General features: G+C 53.9%; 1 protein-coding gene across 3 annotated transcripts in view; it reads left to right on the plus strand.

Moving 5' to 3' along the window:
- The window catches only part of ITPK1 (inositol-tetrakisphosphate 1-kinase), a 155,615-nt gene that overhangs the window by 126,056 nt on the left and 13,251 nt on the right, over nt 1-16,308 (plus strand). For all 3 annotated transcript variants that reach the window (XM_045561779.1, XM_045561799.1, XM_045561790.1), the window contains 3 exons: nt 8,710-8,808; nt 9,213-9,253; nt 13,209-13,374. In XM_045561779.1, coding sequence (XP_045417735.1) covers nt 8,710-8,808; nt 9,213-9,253; nt 13,209-13,374 — 306 coding nt within the window. The remainder of the gene's footprint in view (nt 1-8,709; nt 8,809-9,212; nt 9,254-13,208; nt 13,375-16,308) is intronic.

Raw genomic sequence — 16,308 nt, forward strand, 5'->3', positions numbered from 1 at the left:
CTGCCCCTTCTGGGACAAGGGCGCATAGTTGGCTATGGCCGGGTGCTTGGAGCGCTCTGGGCTGGGCCGGGTGGACAGGACATTGTCTTGCAATGGTGAGGATGTGCCCAGCTCCTCACACGATGCTCTGAGTCCTTTGAGATCTGTAGACAATTCTGTCTTCTGCTTCCTCTCATCTGAGGCCTGTCATGCAGGCCGTGCGTGGCGTCCCCCTCCTGGCCCAGGTCCACAGCGTCTTTCTGGCGCCCACATGCCTGTGACTTGAGTGTTGGGTATTACTGGGTGGCTGCCATCGTCATCGCTGGCCAGAAAGCCATTTGGGTTGTTTTCAGAGCTGCTGTCAGGGTGAAACTTGGTTCACCCAGAATGCACAGAACGTCTTTCCTGCCTGGAGCTCGGCAGCACGTAGCTCCTGCCTCCTGACTGCGTAACGGCGGCGGGGGAGGGTCACTTTGGACGTCAGACACTAAATGACTCATGAGCACTCGAGCTTGCAGATTGGCCCACCACGCTCATTGAGGTTCTGCTGCAACTGTCATCGGCGCTGCCCCAGGCCAACAGTGCCACTCGGTGGCTGCCTTTCTTCCTTTGGGGCTGTGCTGGCTCTCTGCCCCCTTCCTCACAGGCCCACTTCCTCCACCTGTCAGTTCATCTTCACACCGGCACACTTAGCAAAGGGATGGCCCTTACGTAAGCCTGCCTTCTCCTGTCCCCAGGGAACATACTACCTAGTTACCGAATCAGAACCCAAGTGTGTGAAAATTTAACAGAGTACAGGAGATGAACGACAAAACAGGGTAGCGATGCAAGAAAGGTGCTGGGAAAGGGTGGCTGTCGGTAGAAGCCACCAGGTGAGTGCTCTTTGGGGGCAGCGGCAGCAGCGGACAGCTGGTTCTCCACGACAAGAGTGGGTTGCTGCCAGGTGACGGGGAGGAGGAAATTCCCAGAGGTGTGGGCAGCACGGTCAGGAGCCAGGGTTTGGCTGGGAAGGATCTTGGGTTCTGCAGTCAGAGGGGCCCTGGGCAGTGTGTTTGTTTGCTAGGGCTGCATAACAGTGCGACAGATGAGAAATTTGTCATCTCACGGTTCTGGAGACCAGAAGTTTCAGCTCCAAGCTTTGGCAGGCTTGATTTCTTCTGAGACTTCTCCCCGTGGCCTGCAGACGGCCGTCGGCTCCCTGTGTGTGCACGTGGTCGTCTTCAGTGTGCCTGTGTCCTGGTCTCTTCTTGTAAGGACACAGATTGGATTAGGGCCCACACTAGTGACCCTATGTCACCTCAATTACCTCCTTAATGACCCTGTCTCCCAATGCAGTCCCATTCTTGGGCACAGAGGGTTGGGACACAATTCAGCCTGTCACAGGAAGGTACACAGGGTCAGGCTGCAGAGGCCTGGAAGGGCCATGGGCTTCACTCAAGGGGGTGTGGACGATTCTCGGGCAGGGGTGATTCTCCGTGCAGGTGAGAGCTTTAGAGAGTAGTTTACCCCAGGTTCAGAGTCAGCTGGCTGGCTCCAAAGCTGCACCTTCAACACCCATCTCCCCTCCTTCACCCATCCCTGTTCTGTCATGTCCACCTGTTTGTCATTGGTCCTTTTGTTTTCTTGCTAGTTATAGACCTGCTGCCATTCAGATGAGAGTGAGGTCGCCTGGTGGAGTACGGGCGGTAAGGTGTGACTTGGACGCCAACTCTTGTCCTGGCCCTGCTAGGAACTTGTGAGCCTTGAACTAGTCTCTTCCCCCTCCCTACTTGTGAAAGGGTGTGTTTGGGACTTGCCCATTGCCGTGGGCCGTGCAGCGTCACAGCTCTGATTGGGTGGCAGAGAGGGAAGGTTGGAGCGTTTCTGTTTCCCAGGGGCTGATGTTAGCTCCCAGAAGAACACAACCCACCATCGAACCAAAAAAAGTCTCTTTCCAACTCCCATCCAAAAATAAAGATGACAGATAAACAAGCAACCAGTAGCCTTTTTCAGGGAACCAGAAATAGCCTCCCAGACTCCCAGCACGACTTACTGAAAGTCTTTATCCTGTCTGTTTCGGGGAAGAGCTGCTGGTGATGCCACCACGAGCTTCCCGTGATTGAGCTGTCCCTCACGTGGGCAAGGCTGGCCTGTCTGCTGGACCCGAGGTGGTACGGGTGCACCTGGGCCCCACCAGCCAGTGAAGGCAGCCAGGCCTGGTTCCCTCCCCAGACCTCCTGTTCAGCCAGGCGACCTCTGTGTCCATGTGCTGGGCTGCGCTCAGAGGTGAGTTCAGTCCATGTGTCCTGACAGCATCGTGTTGGGCCTTTGCACTGGCTCTTCCCTCTACCTGGAAGGCATCGCCCCAGATGCACAGCCTCCTGGCTCAGCCCTCACCTCGTTCAGATTGCACACTCCCACCTCCGCCAGCACCCCCCGCTCTCCACGTTTTGTGCTTTGTTCCCCCCACCCCCAGCTCCAGGCAGTTACACGTTTCACTTACCTGTCTGGTTTATTATTTGGGTAGAACATAAGCTCCACGAGGCAGTCTGTTTTATTTATTGCTGTATCCCTAGTTTGTAAAGGCTGAACACATTTTTTTGTTGTTGTTTTTGAATGGTTTTAAAAACCAAAATAAGAACATTAGTATTTTGTAATTTACTGTGATTTCACAGGCATATCAGGATGATTTTGGCTACAAGTAGCCAGAAACTGGCTCGAGCGTTATAGACGTTGTAGCCTGTCGTGCCCAAAGTCCAGAGTGGGGGTAGGCTCTGAGCATGGAGCGGTTTGCAGCCCCCTGAGGGACATCGTCCTTTCCAGCGCCTACTCCCTGGGCTCGGGACTGCCTCCACTGAAGGCCAGTTTCCTGAGTGGTGAGTTGGCAGCCAGTGGAGCTTGGAATATGAGCCCTTCCTGGCAGTGTGGTTTGGCCAGTCCAGTACAAGCCGCCCACTCCCCAACCCAGAGTAGGAGTGGGCCAGGCAGCCAGTGTGTCTGCTGCACAGATGTGGCCAGCAAGCTCCAGCCTGGGATAAATGAACAGGAATGTGACCATGTGCATGTGCCCTTCTTTCTTGGCCCACCTGGTCCCTGCTACCCCCCAGGGCTGCCATCTTACACACCCGAGCCTGAGATTGCAGAAGGGTGGGGGTGACTGGCATAATGCTGCGCGTGGCCCATTTGTTGGAAATGTGTCATCCTTGCATTTCATCTGGACCCCAAACATCTATCCCTGGAGAAAGATGGGGTCCCCTTGTCCCTCCCTAGAGAGTAAGCACTCAGTGGATGGCAGCTGCTGCCACCGGGGGTCTTTTCTTAATTTTTTTATTGATATAATTCACTTACCATAAAATTTACCTTTTTAAAGTATATGTACAGTTCCATAGTTCTGAGTATATTCACAAAATAGTGCAAGCATCACCACTAATTCTAGAACATTTTCATTCTCCCCCAAAGAAGTGTATCCATTTGCAGTCGCTTCCTGTTCCCTTCTCCCCCAGCCCCCGACAACCATGAATGCTCTTTCTGTCTCCGTGGGTCTGCCTGTTCTAGACATTTCAGATAAATGAGATCTTACAATATGTGGTCTTTTGTGTCTGGCTTCGTCCACTTAGTATAATGTTTTCAAGCTTCATCTGTGTTATAGCACATATCAGTACTTCATTCCTTTTAAAGGCTGAGTAACATTCCATTTTGTTTATCCATTCCTTGAGTTGATGGACTTTTGGGCTGTTGCCACTTTTTGGCTGCAGTGAATAATGCTGCTGTGAACACTCACAGGCAGGTTTTTGTGTGGACATGTGTTTCCATTCTCTTGGGTATGAGGAGTGGAATTGCTGGGTCGTACGGTAACTGCATTTGACTGAGAAACTGCCAGACTGTTTCCCAAGCAGCTGCACCATCTTACATTCCCACCAGCATCGTATCAGGGTTTAATTTTTCCACATCCTCAACAACACTTCTTATCGGCTGTCTTTTTTAGTATAGTCATCCTAGCAGGTGTACGGTGGGATCTCCCTGTGGCTTAGACAGCATTTCCCTGATGGCTAGTGACGTTGATCTTTTCACGTGCTTATTGGTCATTTGTATGTCTTATTTTGAGAACTATTTGGATCCTTTGCCCATTTTTAAATCGGGTTATATGTCTTTTTTATTGTTTGGTTATTAGTAGTTCTTTATATATTTTGGATACTAGACCCTTGTCAGATATACGATTTCCAAATATTTTTCCCCACTCTGTGGGTTGTGTTTTCACTTTCTTTATAGTACCCTTTGAAGTACAAAAGTTTTTATTTTTAACGATGTCCAATTTAATCTATTTTTACTTTCGTTGCATTTCCTTTTAGTGTCGTAAGAAGCCATTGCCTAATCCAAAGTCATAAAGATTCACACCTATGTTTCTTCTAGAAAGGGTCTTGCAGTTTTAGCTCTTATAATTAGATCACAATCCATTTTGAATTAATTTTGTATATGATGTGAGGTAGGGTTCCATCTTCATTCTTTTGCATGTAAATGTCCAGTTTTCTTGGCACCATTTGTTGAAAAGAATACTCTTTTCTCCCTTGAATTGTCTTGATCTTGGTACCCTCGTAGAAAATCAGTTAAAATTATAGGTGTTTGGGTTTAATTCTAGACTTTCAATTCTATTCCATTGATCTTTATGTCTGTCCTTATGCCACCACCACGTTGTCTCAATTACTGTAGATTTGTAGTAAGTTTTAGAAATCAGGAAATGTAAGTCCTCCAGCTTTGTTCTTTTTCAAGATGCTTTGGCTATTCTGGGTACCTGGCATTTTCACGGGCATTTTAAGATCAGCTTGTCAATACTGACAAAAGGAAAGCTAGAACGTTGGGTATCGTGCTGATCAATTTGGGAGTATTGTCAGCTAAATAATATCAAATCTCCAAGGCCGGGCACGGTGGCTCAAGCCTGCATTCCCAGCACCCTGGGAGGCCAAAGCAGGAGGATCACTTGAAGCCAGGAGTTCAAGACCAGCCTGGGCAACATAGGGAGACCCTGTCTCTACAAAAAATAAAAAACTTAGACATGATGGTGCACACTTGTAGTCCTAACTACTTGAGGGTTAAAGCAAGAAGGATCACTTGGGCCTAGGAGTATGAGGTTACAGTGAGCTATGATCACACCACTGCACTTCAGCCTGGGGTGACAGAACAAGACCCTGTCTCTTAAAAAAAAAAAAAAAAATCAAATCTCCTATCCATGAACATAGTATGTCTTTCCATTTATTGAAGTCATCTTTAATAGCTTTCAATGACATTTTGTAGTTTTCAGTGTTTAAGTCATGTACTTATTTGTTAAATTTATTCCTAAGTATTTTATCCTTTCTGATGCTTTTGTAAATGGCATTTTCTTAATTGCACATTTGAATTGTTCATTGCTGAAGTATATAAATAGAATTGCTTTTCATATATTGATTTTGTTGTATCCTACAGCTTTGCTGAACTCACTTATTAGCACTAATAGTTTTGGAGATGTTTTGTGTGTGGATTCCTTGGGATTTTCTATATATAAAATCATATTATTTGCAAATAGAGATAGTTTTACTTCTTCCTTTCTAATCTGGATGCTTTTTGTTTCATTTTTCTTACCTAATGGCCTTGGCTAGAACCTCCAATACAGTGCTAAATAGAAGTGGTAAGAACCGACGTTCATATCTGGTTCTTGATCTTAGGGAGGTATCTGGTCCCACTGGTGAGTGCGGTGTTGTCTGTAAGTGTGGGTTTCGTAGCTGCCCTTTACCAGGCTGAGGACATTCCCTTCTATTCCTAGTTTGTTGAATGTTTTCACCATGAACAGCTGTTAGATTTTGTCAGCTGCTTTTTCTGCATCTATTGATTGAGGTGATCATGTCCTTTGTTCCAGCGGTCCCCAACCTTGTTGGCAACAGGGATTGGTTTCATAGAAGAGAGTTTTTCCACATACTGGGTGAGGGGGGTGATGTTTTGGGGTGATTCAAGTGCATTACATTTGTTGTGCAGTCAGACCTCTCTGCTAATGATGATCTGTATTTGCAGCCGCTCCCCAGCACTAGCATCACCGCCTCAGCCCCACCTCAGATCATCAGGCATTAGATTCTCATAAGGAGCACGCAACCTGGATCCCTCGCATGCGCAGTTTACAGTAGGGCTCATGCTCAAATAAGACTCTAGTACTGCACTGATCTGACAGGAGGTGGAGCTCAGGCGGTGATAGGAGCAACGGGGAGCAGCTGTAAATATGGATGAAGCTTCGCTTGCTCACCTGCTGCTCACCTCCTGCTGTGCAGCCTGGTCCCTAACAGGCCAGTACTGGTCCAAGGCCCGGGGATTGGGGACCACAGCTTTATTCATTAACATGGTGTATTACCTAGATTGAGTTCTGCATGCTGACACTGTTATCATTCTGAGGTTTGCCCCAGAGCAGAGGAGCATGCTGTTAGGGACCCTTGAGCTGGGATCTCAGTGGGTACTTTTTCTGATAGGGAGGCCGTGGGCAACAGTGGGGGCTTGGGAGTCAAACTGCCCAGGTGTGAGCCCCTGGCTGCACCACTGGCTCACTGTAACTCTACACAGGGAGTGTCACCTCCGTGCCCCAGTTTCCTCATCTATAAAATGGGGGTGACAGTAGTGCCTCCTGGTGGGGCTCTTGTGAGGGTAGATGAGTTGCCGTGTACCTGTGTGGAACAGTGTCTGGCACGGAGCAGGTGCAGTTCATTGAGTTGTTGGCCATCATCAGTGACGTTATGTGAAATTTTGGATGGGCCGGAGTGGAGAGGGATGGTTGGGTGGACATTGAAATCTGATAGCCAGGCCATTCACCTGCTGTAGAAACTCTGGTTGGGGGAGTCTGGAAGCTCTTACAGGAGATGGCCTGTTTGACCCCAGCAGCTTCTGATTCTTCCTGTGGGAGGCGCGTGGGCCAAGGATGGGCCCCAGGTCCCCACCAGGCCAGGTGAACTCCTGTCTTAAGACTTTCCACTGCAGAATCCCCTCGATTCTTCAGGTGTGAGAGTGATGTCCGTGGGGCTGGGCTGCAGGGGTTGTGTGTTGTCAGCAACAAGCCTCTGGCACAGAGTGCTCCCTCCCTTGATGGCCGGGAAAGGGCCTGCCAGCCCCTCCCCGGCATTCCTGCCCAGGCTCTACCTCTGGGTCAGGCACAGAAGTGGGGCTTTGTCTGGGTAATGGCTTACAGCTGAGCACCAGGACCTGCCTGTCCCCACCCTGATTTTCCTGACTTCTCTCCTGGGCTGCCAGCTCAGCCCAGTTCCTTGCTGACTGTCGCGTGGCTTCTGTTCTGGACACTGGACTTCCAGACGCCGCCAGGGCACATTGAGGATTGAACAACAGTTCTGTGCAGAGAGCCTGCAACACCGTTGGCCAGGGGCTCCGCAAACCCTGGCTCTAGGCCACCCGCCCTTAGCCCCAAAGAAATTCGGTAACCCCCACCCAAAATTTTGTACCTGTTTGGAGTTTTGACTTTTGCCTTGGGTAGAGAGAGGGTGGTGGCGGGATGAGAGTGAGGAGGAAGGTAAAAACACTTTTAATATGCTCCGTGTCATCCTTGGCATTGGTCGTTGGTTTTTATGAGATACATGAGGCTGGATCCTGCCTCAGTTTAACATACTGACCTCCTAGCCAGCCAAGCAGCTAGAGGCTCCTGGGACAGTCTGCTTTGCTTGTTTACTATTGATTTGGTTTCCAAGTTTGTGGGTGGCAGACCATCCCGACCCCACTAATGCTCAGCCTTCCCAGCCCCTGTGCCCAGCAGTGCAGGGTGGTCCCACCTCTTGGGAACTCATGGTCTGGTCGGGGCAGGGGCCTACGACAAGAAGCAATAATGACAGGCCAGTAATTTCAGCGTCCGTAGAGAGATTCAGAATACTTTTGTTTCCCCACAAAAATCTGTTTCACCCAGCTTGGTGCTTGACACCAGGACATCACAGTGAAAGAGCATGTTGGCTTCCAGAGCCTTTGAGAAAATCAGACTTGTTATCCCAGCCCACTGGGTGGGCTCCTGGAGAGGGCAGTGCCTGGGGGCTCAGCCGAGATGCCCAGGGCAAGGCGGAGTTGGCCAGGCACGGGCGGGGCCTGGGCTGAGTGTGGCTGCCAGAGATGCGGCGGGTGGAGGGTCAGGAGCCAGGGCCTGCTAGGGAGCGGCGCGCGGTTCTCTCAGTGGTTAAGTCGTGAGCGGGTGCGGGCTGGGTCTGTGTCCAGGGGAGGAAATAGTCGCATCTCCACAGGCAGGTTCTTTCAGTTCTTCCCCATGGGATTATTTTGCAAACCGACACGAGCAAAGCCCTCAGCACGGTGCTAGACACGTGCTGAAAGCTGTGTTGTCCTGCGATGATCGTGCAGCTAGTATGTCACGTGTGGAACGAGTCTTTATTGAGCTAGAAAAGTGATCACAGTTTACTAAGTTAAAATTCAGGTTAGAAAACAGTATCCCGTTATAAAGTGCTCTGTGTGTAAATGTAGGTATGCCCAAAATAAAGGCTAAGGATGGATGTAGTAATTAGAATATCTGTGAATATGTATATTTTTTACTTTTCTGTGCTCTTCAGATTTTACAGTTACATACGAGTTTTGTAATTGCAGACGTGTTACTAGAAAACGTAATTAAAGGACATGCTGTTGTTGTCACCCACACACGCACAGACACAGGGGGCTGTCCTGGGGGAGGTGGGTATCCTGGGACACGGGGCTGTGGCGGCTGCCAGAGCTGCACTGACGGGCTCCCCTCTGCCCCAGACGACAGGATCTGCTCCCCGCCCTTCATGGAGCTCACGAGCCTCTGTGGGGACGACACCATGCGGCTGCTGGAGAAGAACGGCCTGGCCTTCCCGTTCAGTACGTACAGCACCCGCGCTGCAGGCTCTGCTGGGCCTCGGAAGCGGGGGGGAGGGGCACGGTCCTCTCTGGATTTCAACACACCTGAGGGTGGGAGAAGGGTTCGGCTGCCCGGGAGGGGGTGGCCCTGCGTCTCACCTGCCAGGGGAGGGGGTCCAGGGGGGCCTCGGGCGCTCTCCCCGCCTGGCCTAGGGCATCCGCCTGCATCACCCCGAGCAAGCGCAGACCCTCGTCATCCAGGGTCAGTGTCTCAGCAGCCTGCCCCTTCCAGCCACTGCTGCGGGAGTTTAAGAGTTCCTTTCTGGCAGTGCCACGTTCCCCCCCCCCCCCGTGTTTGCCAGGACAGGTCTTGTGGGTGAATGGCCTCGCTAATTCCTCTCTGCTTTTCTCTTCCCCACCCATAGTTTGCAAAACCAGAGTGGCTCATGGCACCAACTCTCACGAGGTGAGTGGAAGATGGTTTGACTTCCCCCGACCCCCCAATTCTTTGAGCTCATCCCGTCTCACTGAGCCCTGCCTCCCTGTGCACCCAATTCCACGCTGCTGCTGCTGCTGCGCCCAGTCCTGCCTGGTCCCGGCTCCGTGTAAGGCAGCTCCCTCCCTCCTTCCCCCCCCCCCCACCCGGCTCCACAGGAATCGAGCGGAAGTGCTGTGGCTTTGTGCACTGTCTCCACCCTCACCCCAGTGCCTGTCCTGTCCCCAAGGCTGGGAGGATGTGCTGGGGGCCCACCTGTCCCTTAGCTCTGGCAGCCATAACAAAATACCCTATGCTGGGGGGCTTAAACAGCAGACATTTATTTTCTCACAGTTCTGGAGGCTGAAAGTCTCAGGTCAAGGTGCCACCAGGGTCAGTTTCTGGTGAGGGCTTTCATACGGGCTTGCAGACGGCCACCTTCTCACTGTGTCCTCACACGATCTCTTCTTACTGTACGGGCAAGGGCAGAAAGCAAGAGCGAGCCCTCTGGTCTCTTCTTGTAAGGGCACTAATCCCATCACAAGGGCCCCAGGGCCCCGCCCTCGAGACCTCGTCTAACCCTGCTTGCCTCCCAAAGGCCCCACCTCCAAAATCACCACTGAGGCTTAGGCTTCAACATATGAAAGTTGGGGGCCACATTCAATCCATAGCAGAGCCCATGTGCGTCACACCCCAGTTTAGCCTGTCCCTGGCTTTCTGTCCTCTGGGCTGTCAGCGTCATCGCTCCCTGAGGGCCTGTTTTGTGGCAGGCCCCGGCTGGGCTGTTAGCTCGGAGAGGATTCTGTCGCTGCCCACAGGGATCTGCCCGCGTGGCTGAATTTAGGTGGGGAGGGAAGGGGAGCAGCACCTGTGGCTGCTGGACTCACCCACCCACTCGCTTGTTCTTCTGTTCACTGTGTCAGGGGCCAGGGGGACAGGTACATGAGATGGGAGTCCTGCCCTGTGGGGACAGAGTCCCCAGAGAGACAGTGCCAGTGAGATGTGGTAGAGAGAGCATGGGAGGACCTTCGGGGGCCAGAGGTGCAGACGGCCGTGCAGGGGCTTCCCTGGGGCTCTGTTGCCCTTGCCATCCTCAGGAGCCTACCTGGGACCTTGTCCTCAGCCCCCCGGGCACAGTCCAGCCTGGGCCCCCCTTTAGGCACGCGTGAGGGTCTCTGGGCAGGAGCCGTTTGACCCGAGTGGGCCCTGTGGGGAAAGCCTGTCCCCGGGCAGCCCCTCGGTCACACATGCTCCCCGGGAGCTTGAGGCTAAAAATGCAAGCCCCGTCGGCAGTGACCTTTAGATTTATGTAGTGCCCTTTATCCCTGGCATGTATTTATGGGGAAATGTCTATAAACAGACAGTGTCAGTCTAGCTCGGGACATGTTGTGATGGGGGCTGGCCCTGCCCGTGGGAAGGAATGTGGAGACAGCAGTGGAAGGCATCGTCTGCCGCAGAGCACAGCTGTCCCCAAGATCGGGAATCCTTGTGGAGTCTCCCGCGGGTGCTGGCCTTCCCCGTCCACCGCTGGCCGGGGCTCCCGGCAGGGGCAGCACCCTCCAGGGTGTGCTTCGGGGCCGGGCCAGGGAGGAAGCAGGAAGGCTGGAGAGCAGCATCCTCCCAGCACCCATGCCCCCCTCACCCGCCCCTGCACCTGCCACCTTCCACTGGCCCTTTTCACCCCCAGTGGTTCCTGCGCCCGTCAGTCCCTTCCGCGTTTCAGGCTGGAATTGTGAACGTAGCCACTGGTGTGATTAGACCTGCCTGAGTCAGAATGGGTCGGCCTGGGGAGACGGAGCTGCTTCTACGCTTAAGAACTGGGGCCAATCCTAGTGCTGTGTGTTGCCATTTGTGCAACTTTGGGCAAGTCACTGAGCCCCCCAGAGCGCCTCCCCCTCCTCTGTGAATGGAGGTAAAACAGCTGCTACGAAGGACAAGGGGGAGACTGCACGGCTGCGGCAGGGCCTGGCCCAAGGGAGCCAGCCGCGCTGGAGCCTGCCGGGCACTTGCAGAGGGCGGCAGGTCTGCGTCCAGCTGAGCTCCTCTCGGGAAGCCCCTCCTGGGCCTCTGGGAGTCTCAGCCCTCAAGTGTGGGGTCAGCACCCTCATTCCAGCTCTCTGGCTCCCAGATACTTGCACGGGCACCCCCTCTGCCTGCACCCACCACTAGCTGCTGTCCTGGTCCACAGCCAGCAAAGTCTGTAGCACCGTCCCGAGCACTTGAGACTCCTGTGTGCAGTGGGAGCCTGTTGGCCTCAGAGGGGGACACTCCGTCTGGTGGGGCCACCCTGCACAGGGCAGGTGGGCTGGGGCCAGGTTTCCGCAGACTTCAGGGATGCGCAGCAGTGTTGAGTGCAGCCAGGGCAGGAAATGACACTGTGCACGTGACTGGCCTTAAGTAGGAAAGTGATTGTCCGTGACTGAGTCCTGAGTCCCAGCCTGCCCAGCCCTGCCTCTGAACCTCCAGCCCCTGGCTCAGCCAAAACCAGGACTGGTTCTGCCAAACCACTCTGTTTTCATTTTATGTCCGCAGGACTGTTTGGGCTCCTGTTTCATTTGGAGCCGGTGCACACATACTGTGTAGTTTGCCCCACGGTAGGATCTCTCTCTCCTTTTTTTAAACTACCTGGCCAAAAGCTCAGAGCACCCCAGAGCCCCCCCACAGTGGCGACTGCTGCTGTTTTACAGCTGCGGAAAATGGAGCGTGAGCGGGGTGAGTGCCCTGCTCGAGCTCACGCAGCAGGTGCCGGTGTGGGGACTTGAACCCCTGCCTGCCTCTGAGCTGCCTGTGTTCTTTCCTGTTTTCTGGGTGTGGTCCTTTTATTCTTGTCAGAAGGCTAAGGAGACATTCACTCCCCACCGCCTGTCCCCCTCCCAAGCACACACATGCACTTTGTATCCCCATGTGGCCTGTTTCCTGCTTGTGTCCTGCCCGGCTGAGCACCAGGCACGTAGGGTTGGCGCTCCATGACAGTTGACGTGAGGGGTGGCAGCTGGTACAGGCAGCCAACTGTCCTATTATTCCTGCTCAGCAGCCGCAGGCATCTGGTGGCTCCTTCCGGGGGCCCTGTAGGCTGAGGGATTAGCCATGACCCTGGCGCTGGCAGCTGGATCGCGTGGGCTGTGGGCCAAGCCCTCTGTCCCAGTGTCCTTAGAGCAGGGTCCAGGCAGCCCCAGCCTCGGCCAGGCAGAGGGGTTTTCTGCAGCTGCCCACTTCCCTCCCTGCCTCAGCCCCGTGCTGGATCCTCCTGTCAGGGACCTTTGTCCCCAGATGAGCCAGGGGCTGGGAGCACAGAGACGTGTTCCTGTTCTTGGAGTGTCCAGGAGGCCCAGCGTGTGAGGACAAGGCTGGGTGCTGGGCACGCCCGGCTCCAGCAGGTCACTGAACCCCTCAGGGCCTCAGCTTCCTCACCTATAAAAGGGGGGTGGCAATATGCCACCTCAGGTGCATTGTGAGGGTGATACCGGGTAACTCACATTAAGTACTTAGAATGGGGTCTGGCTTGCTATGACTGCTCCACGACAGGCAACCTTCGTCAGCACACAGGGTTTGCCCCAGGGCCTCCGACTCCCAATCCATAGTCGTCTGCTTCCTGCCTCCCCATCTTAGGTCTTTTTGGAGGATCCTTGGGATGGCACAGGGTTGAGTAGCACTCAACCCAGGGGCTCCATTCCCTGGACCACAGTTTGAATAGTGCTCTCAGGAGTTGTGCAGTGCGCAGCCAGCTCAACCCTACGTGGCAGGCACAAGGGATGCGGGATTTCTAACCCTGCAGCAGAAGTGAACTGATCCCCAGGTGTTCTTACCAAGTCCCACTCCACTCACCCTGGCCTAAGGTCCTCCTAGGGGAGCCCTCATGCCACAGGGCCTGGATGGGCCTTGATGGAGGGGCCCTGGCTGCGGGGGTAGTAGACTCTGATGGAGCCTGTGGCCCCTGTCTCCGCAGATGGCCATCGTGTTCAACCAGGAGGGCCTGAGCGCCATCCAGCCCCCCTGCGTGGTCCAGAATTTCATCAACCACAACGCTGTCCTGTACAAGGTGTTTGTGGTCGGCGAGTCCTACACCGTGGTCCAGAGGCCCTCGCTCAAGAACTTCTCCGCGGGCACGTCAGGTAACCAACCACTCCTCGTACCATCTCGGGCCGTGCCAGACCCAGGGGCGCAGCTGGGACATGGCACCGGCTGTCTGTCCTTCCGCACTCCCCCCACCATCCTGTGTTTCTTCTGGAGGGATGGTCTGAAGGTTAAGACCCGTGTACGGCAGGTACTGTAGGTAAAGGGGTCTGGGGAACTAGCGAAAAATCCCTGTTCCCCCAGGTTGTTGTAGGGGCTCCACCCATCTGAACACCATAGACTCCAGGAAGCATCTGGAAGTTTTTTTATTCCCAAGACACTTCCTGGGGACCTACACAATAACGAGACTCAGAAGGAATGTGCTGGGATGGCAGAGTGTTGATTGGCCCTTCAGGGAAGGAGGGAGGGAGGGAGGGCCGGAGTGCCACTGCTGTCTCGTGTCCTTATGACGTGTCTGCATTTTCCAAGTGGGAACCTGGGAGCAAACTCCGGTGAATTACCGAGGTGAATCAGCACCCCGTTAAAGTGGCAGCTGCCAGTCATGAGGACGTCCTAGCTGGGGACCTCGGGCAGGTCAAGGTGGAAGCAGCCCCCCACCCAGTGTGCCTCCCCACAGGGTGAGGACCTCGCCACCGAGCATGTCCTGAATCAGTGGATGGTGGTCTCAGCACCCTCGGGCGTCACCCAGTGATGTTCTGTGCACGGTGCCACCTCACGGGAGGTGGCCCGTGAGACCCCACTGCACCACAGGGCTTTCCTTCAACGAGCCGCTCACCTCCTCACCCGGCCTGGGCCATTTCAAAGACTGACACCAAGTTAAAAGGTTTGCTGGTTGTGGGGCTGCTCCAAAAAATGTTCTAGTGGCTTCTGAGGCTTCTCTAAGGCAAATTCCAGAAACCTTTGGACGGTGTCAGTGTCTTTGGAGTCAGCATAGCTTTCCAGGATGAGTCCTTGGAGGACATTCGTTGCCCTGGTGTGGTTTGTCTGAACACACTGCACATTCCTCTCCGCGAGGGAAACCTGCCGTCCCCAGAAGCGCTCAGATACCTGGGCTGCTTCCTCTCCGTCTGAGCAGGCAGATGTGTCTTCTTGACGTGTCCCCGGGACGGCCTGCCACCGTCCTCACCCCACGGCTTGTTTACGCAGCAGCTCTTGAGTGACATTCAGGTGTTCCGTCTTCCCCTCTCGCTGTTCTTCCCGCGGACGACACCTCACAGAGAGCGGACACCCTGGAAACGTGTGCACTTGCATTTCCCTTCCCAGGCAGTCCTGGGGCTCCCGGACTCGAGGCTGCATTTTCAGGGTTCAGGGCACCCCTGTCCTAACACTGATCCCAGCCCCCGCCCATCGGGATGCTGGAATGAAGTGGTAGGGGTGGCGGGCAAATGTCTAGAGATGTCTTTTTGCCGATAACCGTAGGCCACCAAGGGCCATTCTTCCGAATTGTGGGCCAGAAGAGGCTGACATTCTTTAAAAATCCTTCTTATTATTTTCCTGATTTTTTAAAAAAAATATGCTTTAAATCTATGGAAAATATTAAGAGTAGTTGTAGCTTATATCAGCTTCTTTCTTTCTTTTATTTCTTTTCTTTTTTTTACCAAATCATTCCATCTCTGAAAGAAATTTCTCCTTTCTTATCCACACAGAGTGTGGCTGGTCTTTGTTTTGTCTCTTTTTTCCTCCTGGCTGCAAGATGCTGGGCCAGTTTCCACCCCGGCACTGGGGGCCGTAGCAGCGGAGCGCAGGCTCTGACCCTGCGTCTGTGGGGGTGGGACTCCTCTCCTGAGTGTCACCTCCCGCAGCCCTGCCTAGGTCACCAGTTCCCTGTAAACGCAGACCAGGCCCGAACGTGAGAGAAACACAGCTATAAAGCAGCAATGCTACGTTCACGTTGAACTGAGTGACTTTCAGTGTGTCTGTCCCTCCATCCCCAAAGCTGATTCTGTGTCCCTGTCTCCCGGGCACTGTGCCAGGGGCCTGGCATGGATTCTATGTGTTTCACACACGTGTTTCTTTCTGCATGAGAAGCATAATGTGACAGCAACCCTTTAAGCTGGCCTAGTTGAAAAGAGGGTTTGGGACTCTGGCCTCTTCCCAGCCCCCACCCCAGCTTTCTGGTTCCTGCTGCCCAGGGAGGCAGCTCCCCCAGCTGCCCGTGTCCACGTAGGGGAATGGGGGCCCCTTGAATGGGGTTTTTCCAGACCTGGCATGGAGACCAGGACACAGGTCTTCACAACTGCCATTCTCTTTTGCTTCTCAGGTGCACTTTTGTTTCTCATGCGTGACCATCTCTATAATCAGCTGTGTCTTATAGCCAGTGGCATCTTGCAGATACTTTGGCTGGAACTGAAGTCCAGTTCTTACAGGAGTTGCTTTGGCTTGTGCGGCCACCAGGAACACTGCTGTCTGCCTGGGGTTCACGTTCCCGGGGAGCATGGTGGGTTTTCTTTTAGCCCAGGTGTGTGCAGGTGCCCTCTTGCTCTCTCCAGCCTGGGCCTTTCTCCCTTCAGGGTGCATAGAAGAGTGATGCCTCTTAGCGTATAGAGTAGGGTCAGCGAACTTTTCTGCAGCAGGCCAGATAGTAGCTATTTCCAGCTCATCACAAGTGTTCCATGCTGCTGTGTAGATGGTATGTGAATGAGTGGGCGTGGCCGAGTTCCAGGGAAGCTCCGTTCACAGCGCAGGTGGCCAGGCCTGCAGCCTGCGGTTTGTGCAGCTCTACTCTGAGCCTCGTGCGATTCGGTGGGGCAGCATTTATGGAACCTGCCATGTGCCCCACCTGTGTGAGGCACTCGGGACCCCGCCAGGTACCGGGTAGGCAGCCCAGCTCCCTGCTTATGTTCTAGCGGGAGAAACAGCACACGGGACGGAAATAGTAAAAGGGTCGATTATGGCCTGAGAGCAGGGGCTCCAGGGGAGATAGAGTGGGTCCTGGGACTCCGCTGGATAAGAGGAGCCACGTGGAAAGGGCA

Source organism: Lemur catta, chromosome 1 (genome assembly GCF_020740605.2).
Source record: "Lemur catta isolate mLemCat1 chromosome 1, mLemCat1.pri, whole genome shotgun sequence".
Taxonomy (NCBI): domain Eukaryota; kingdom Metazoa; phylum Chordata; class Mammalia; order Primates; family Lemuridae; genus Lemur; species Lemur catta.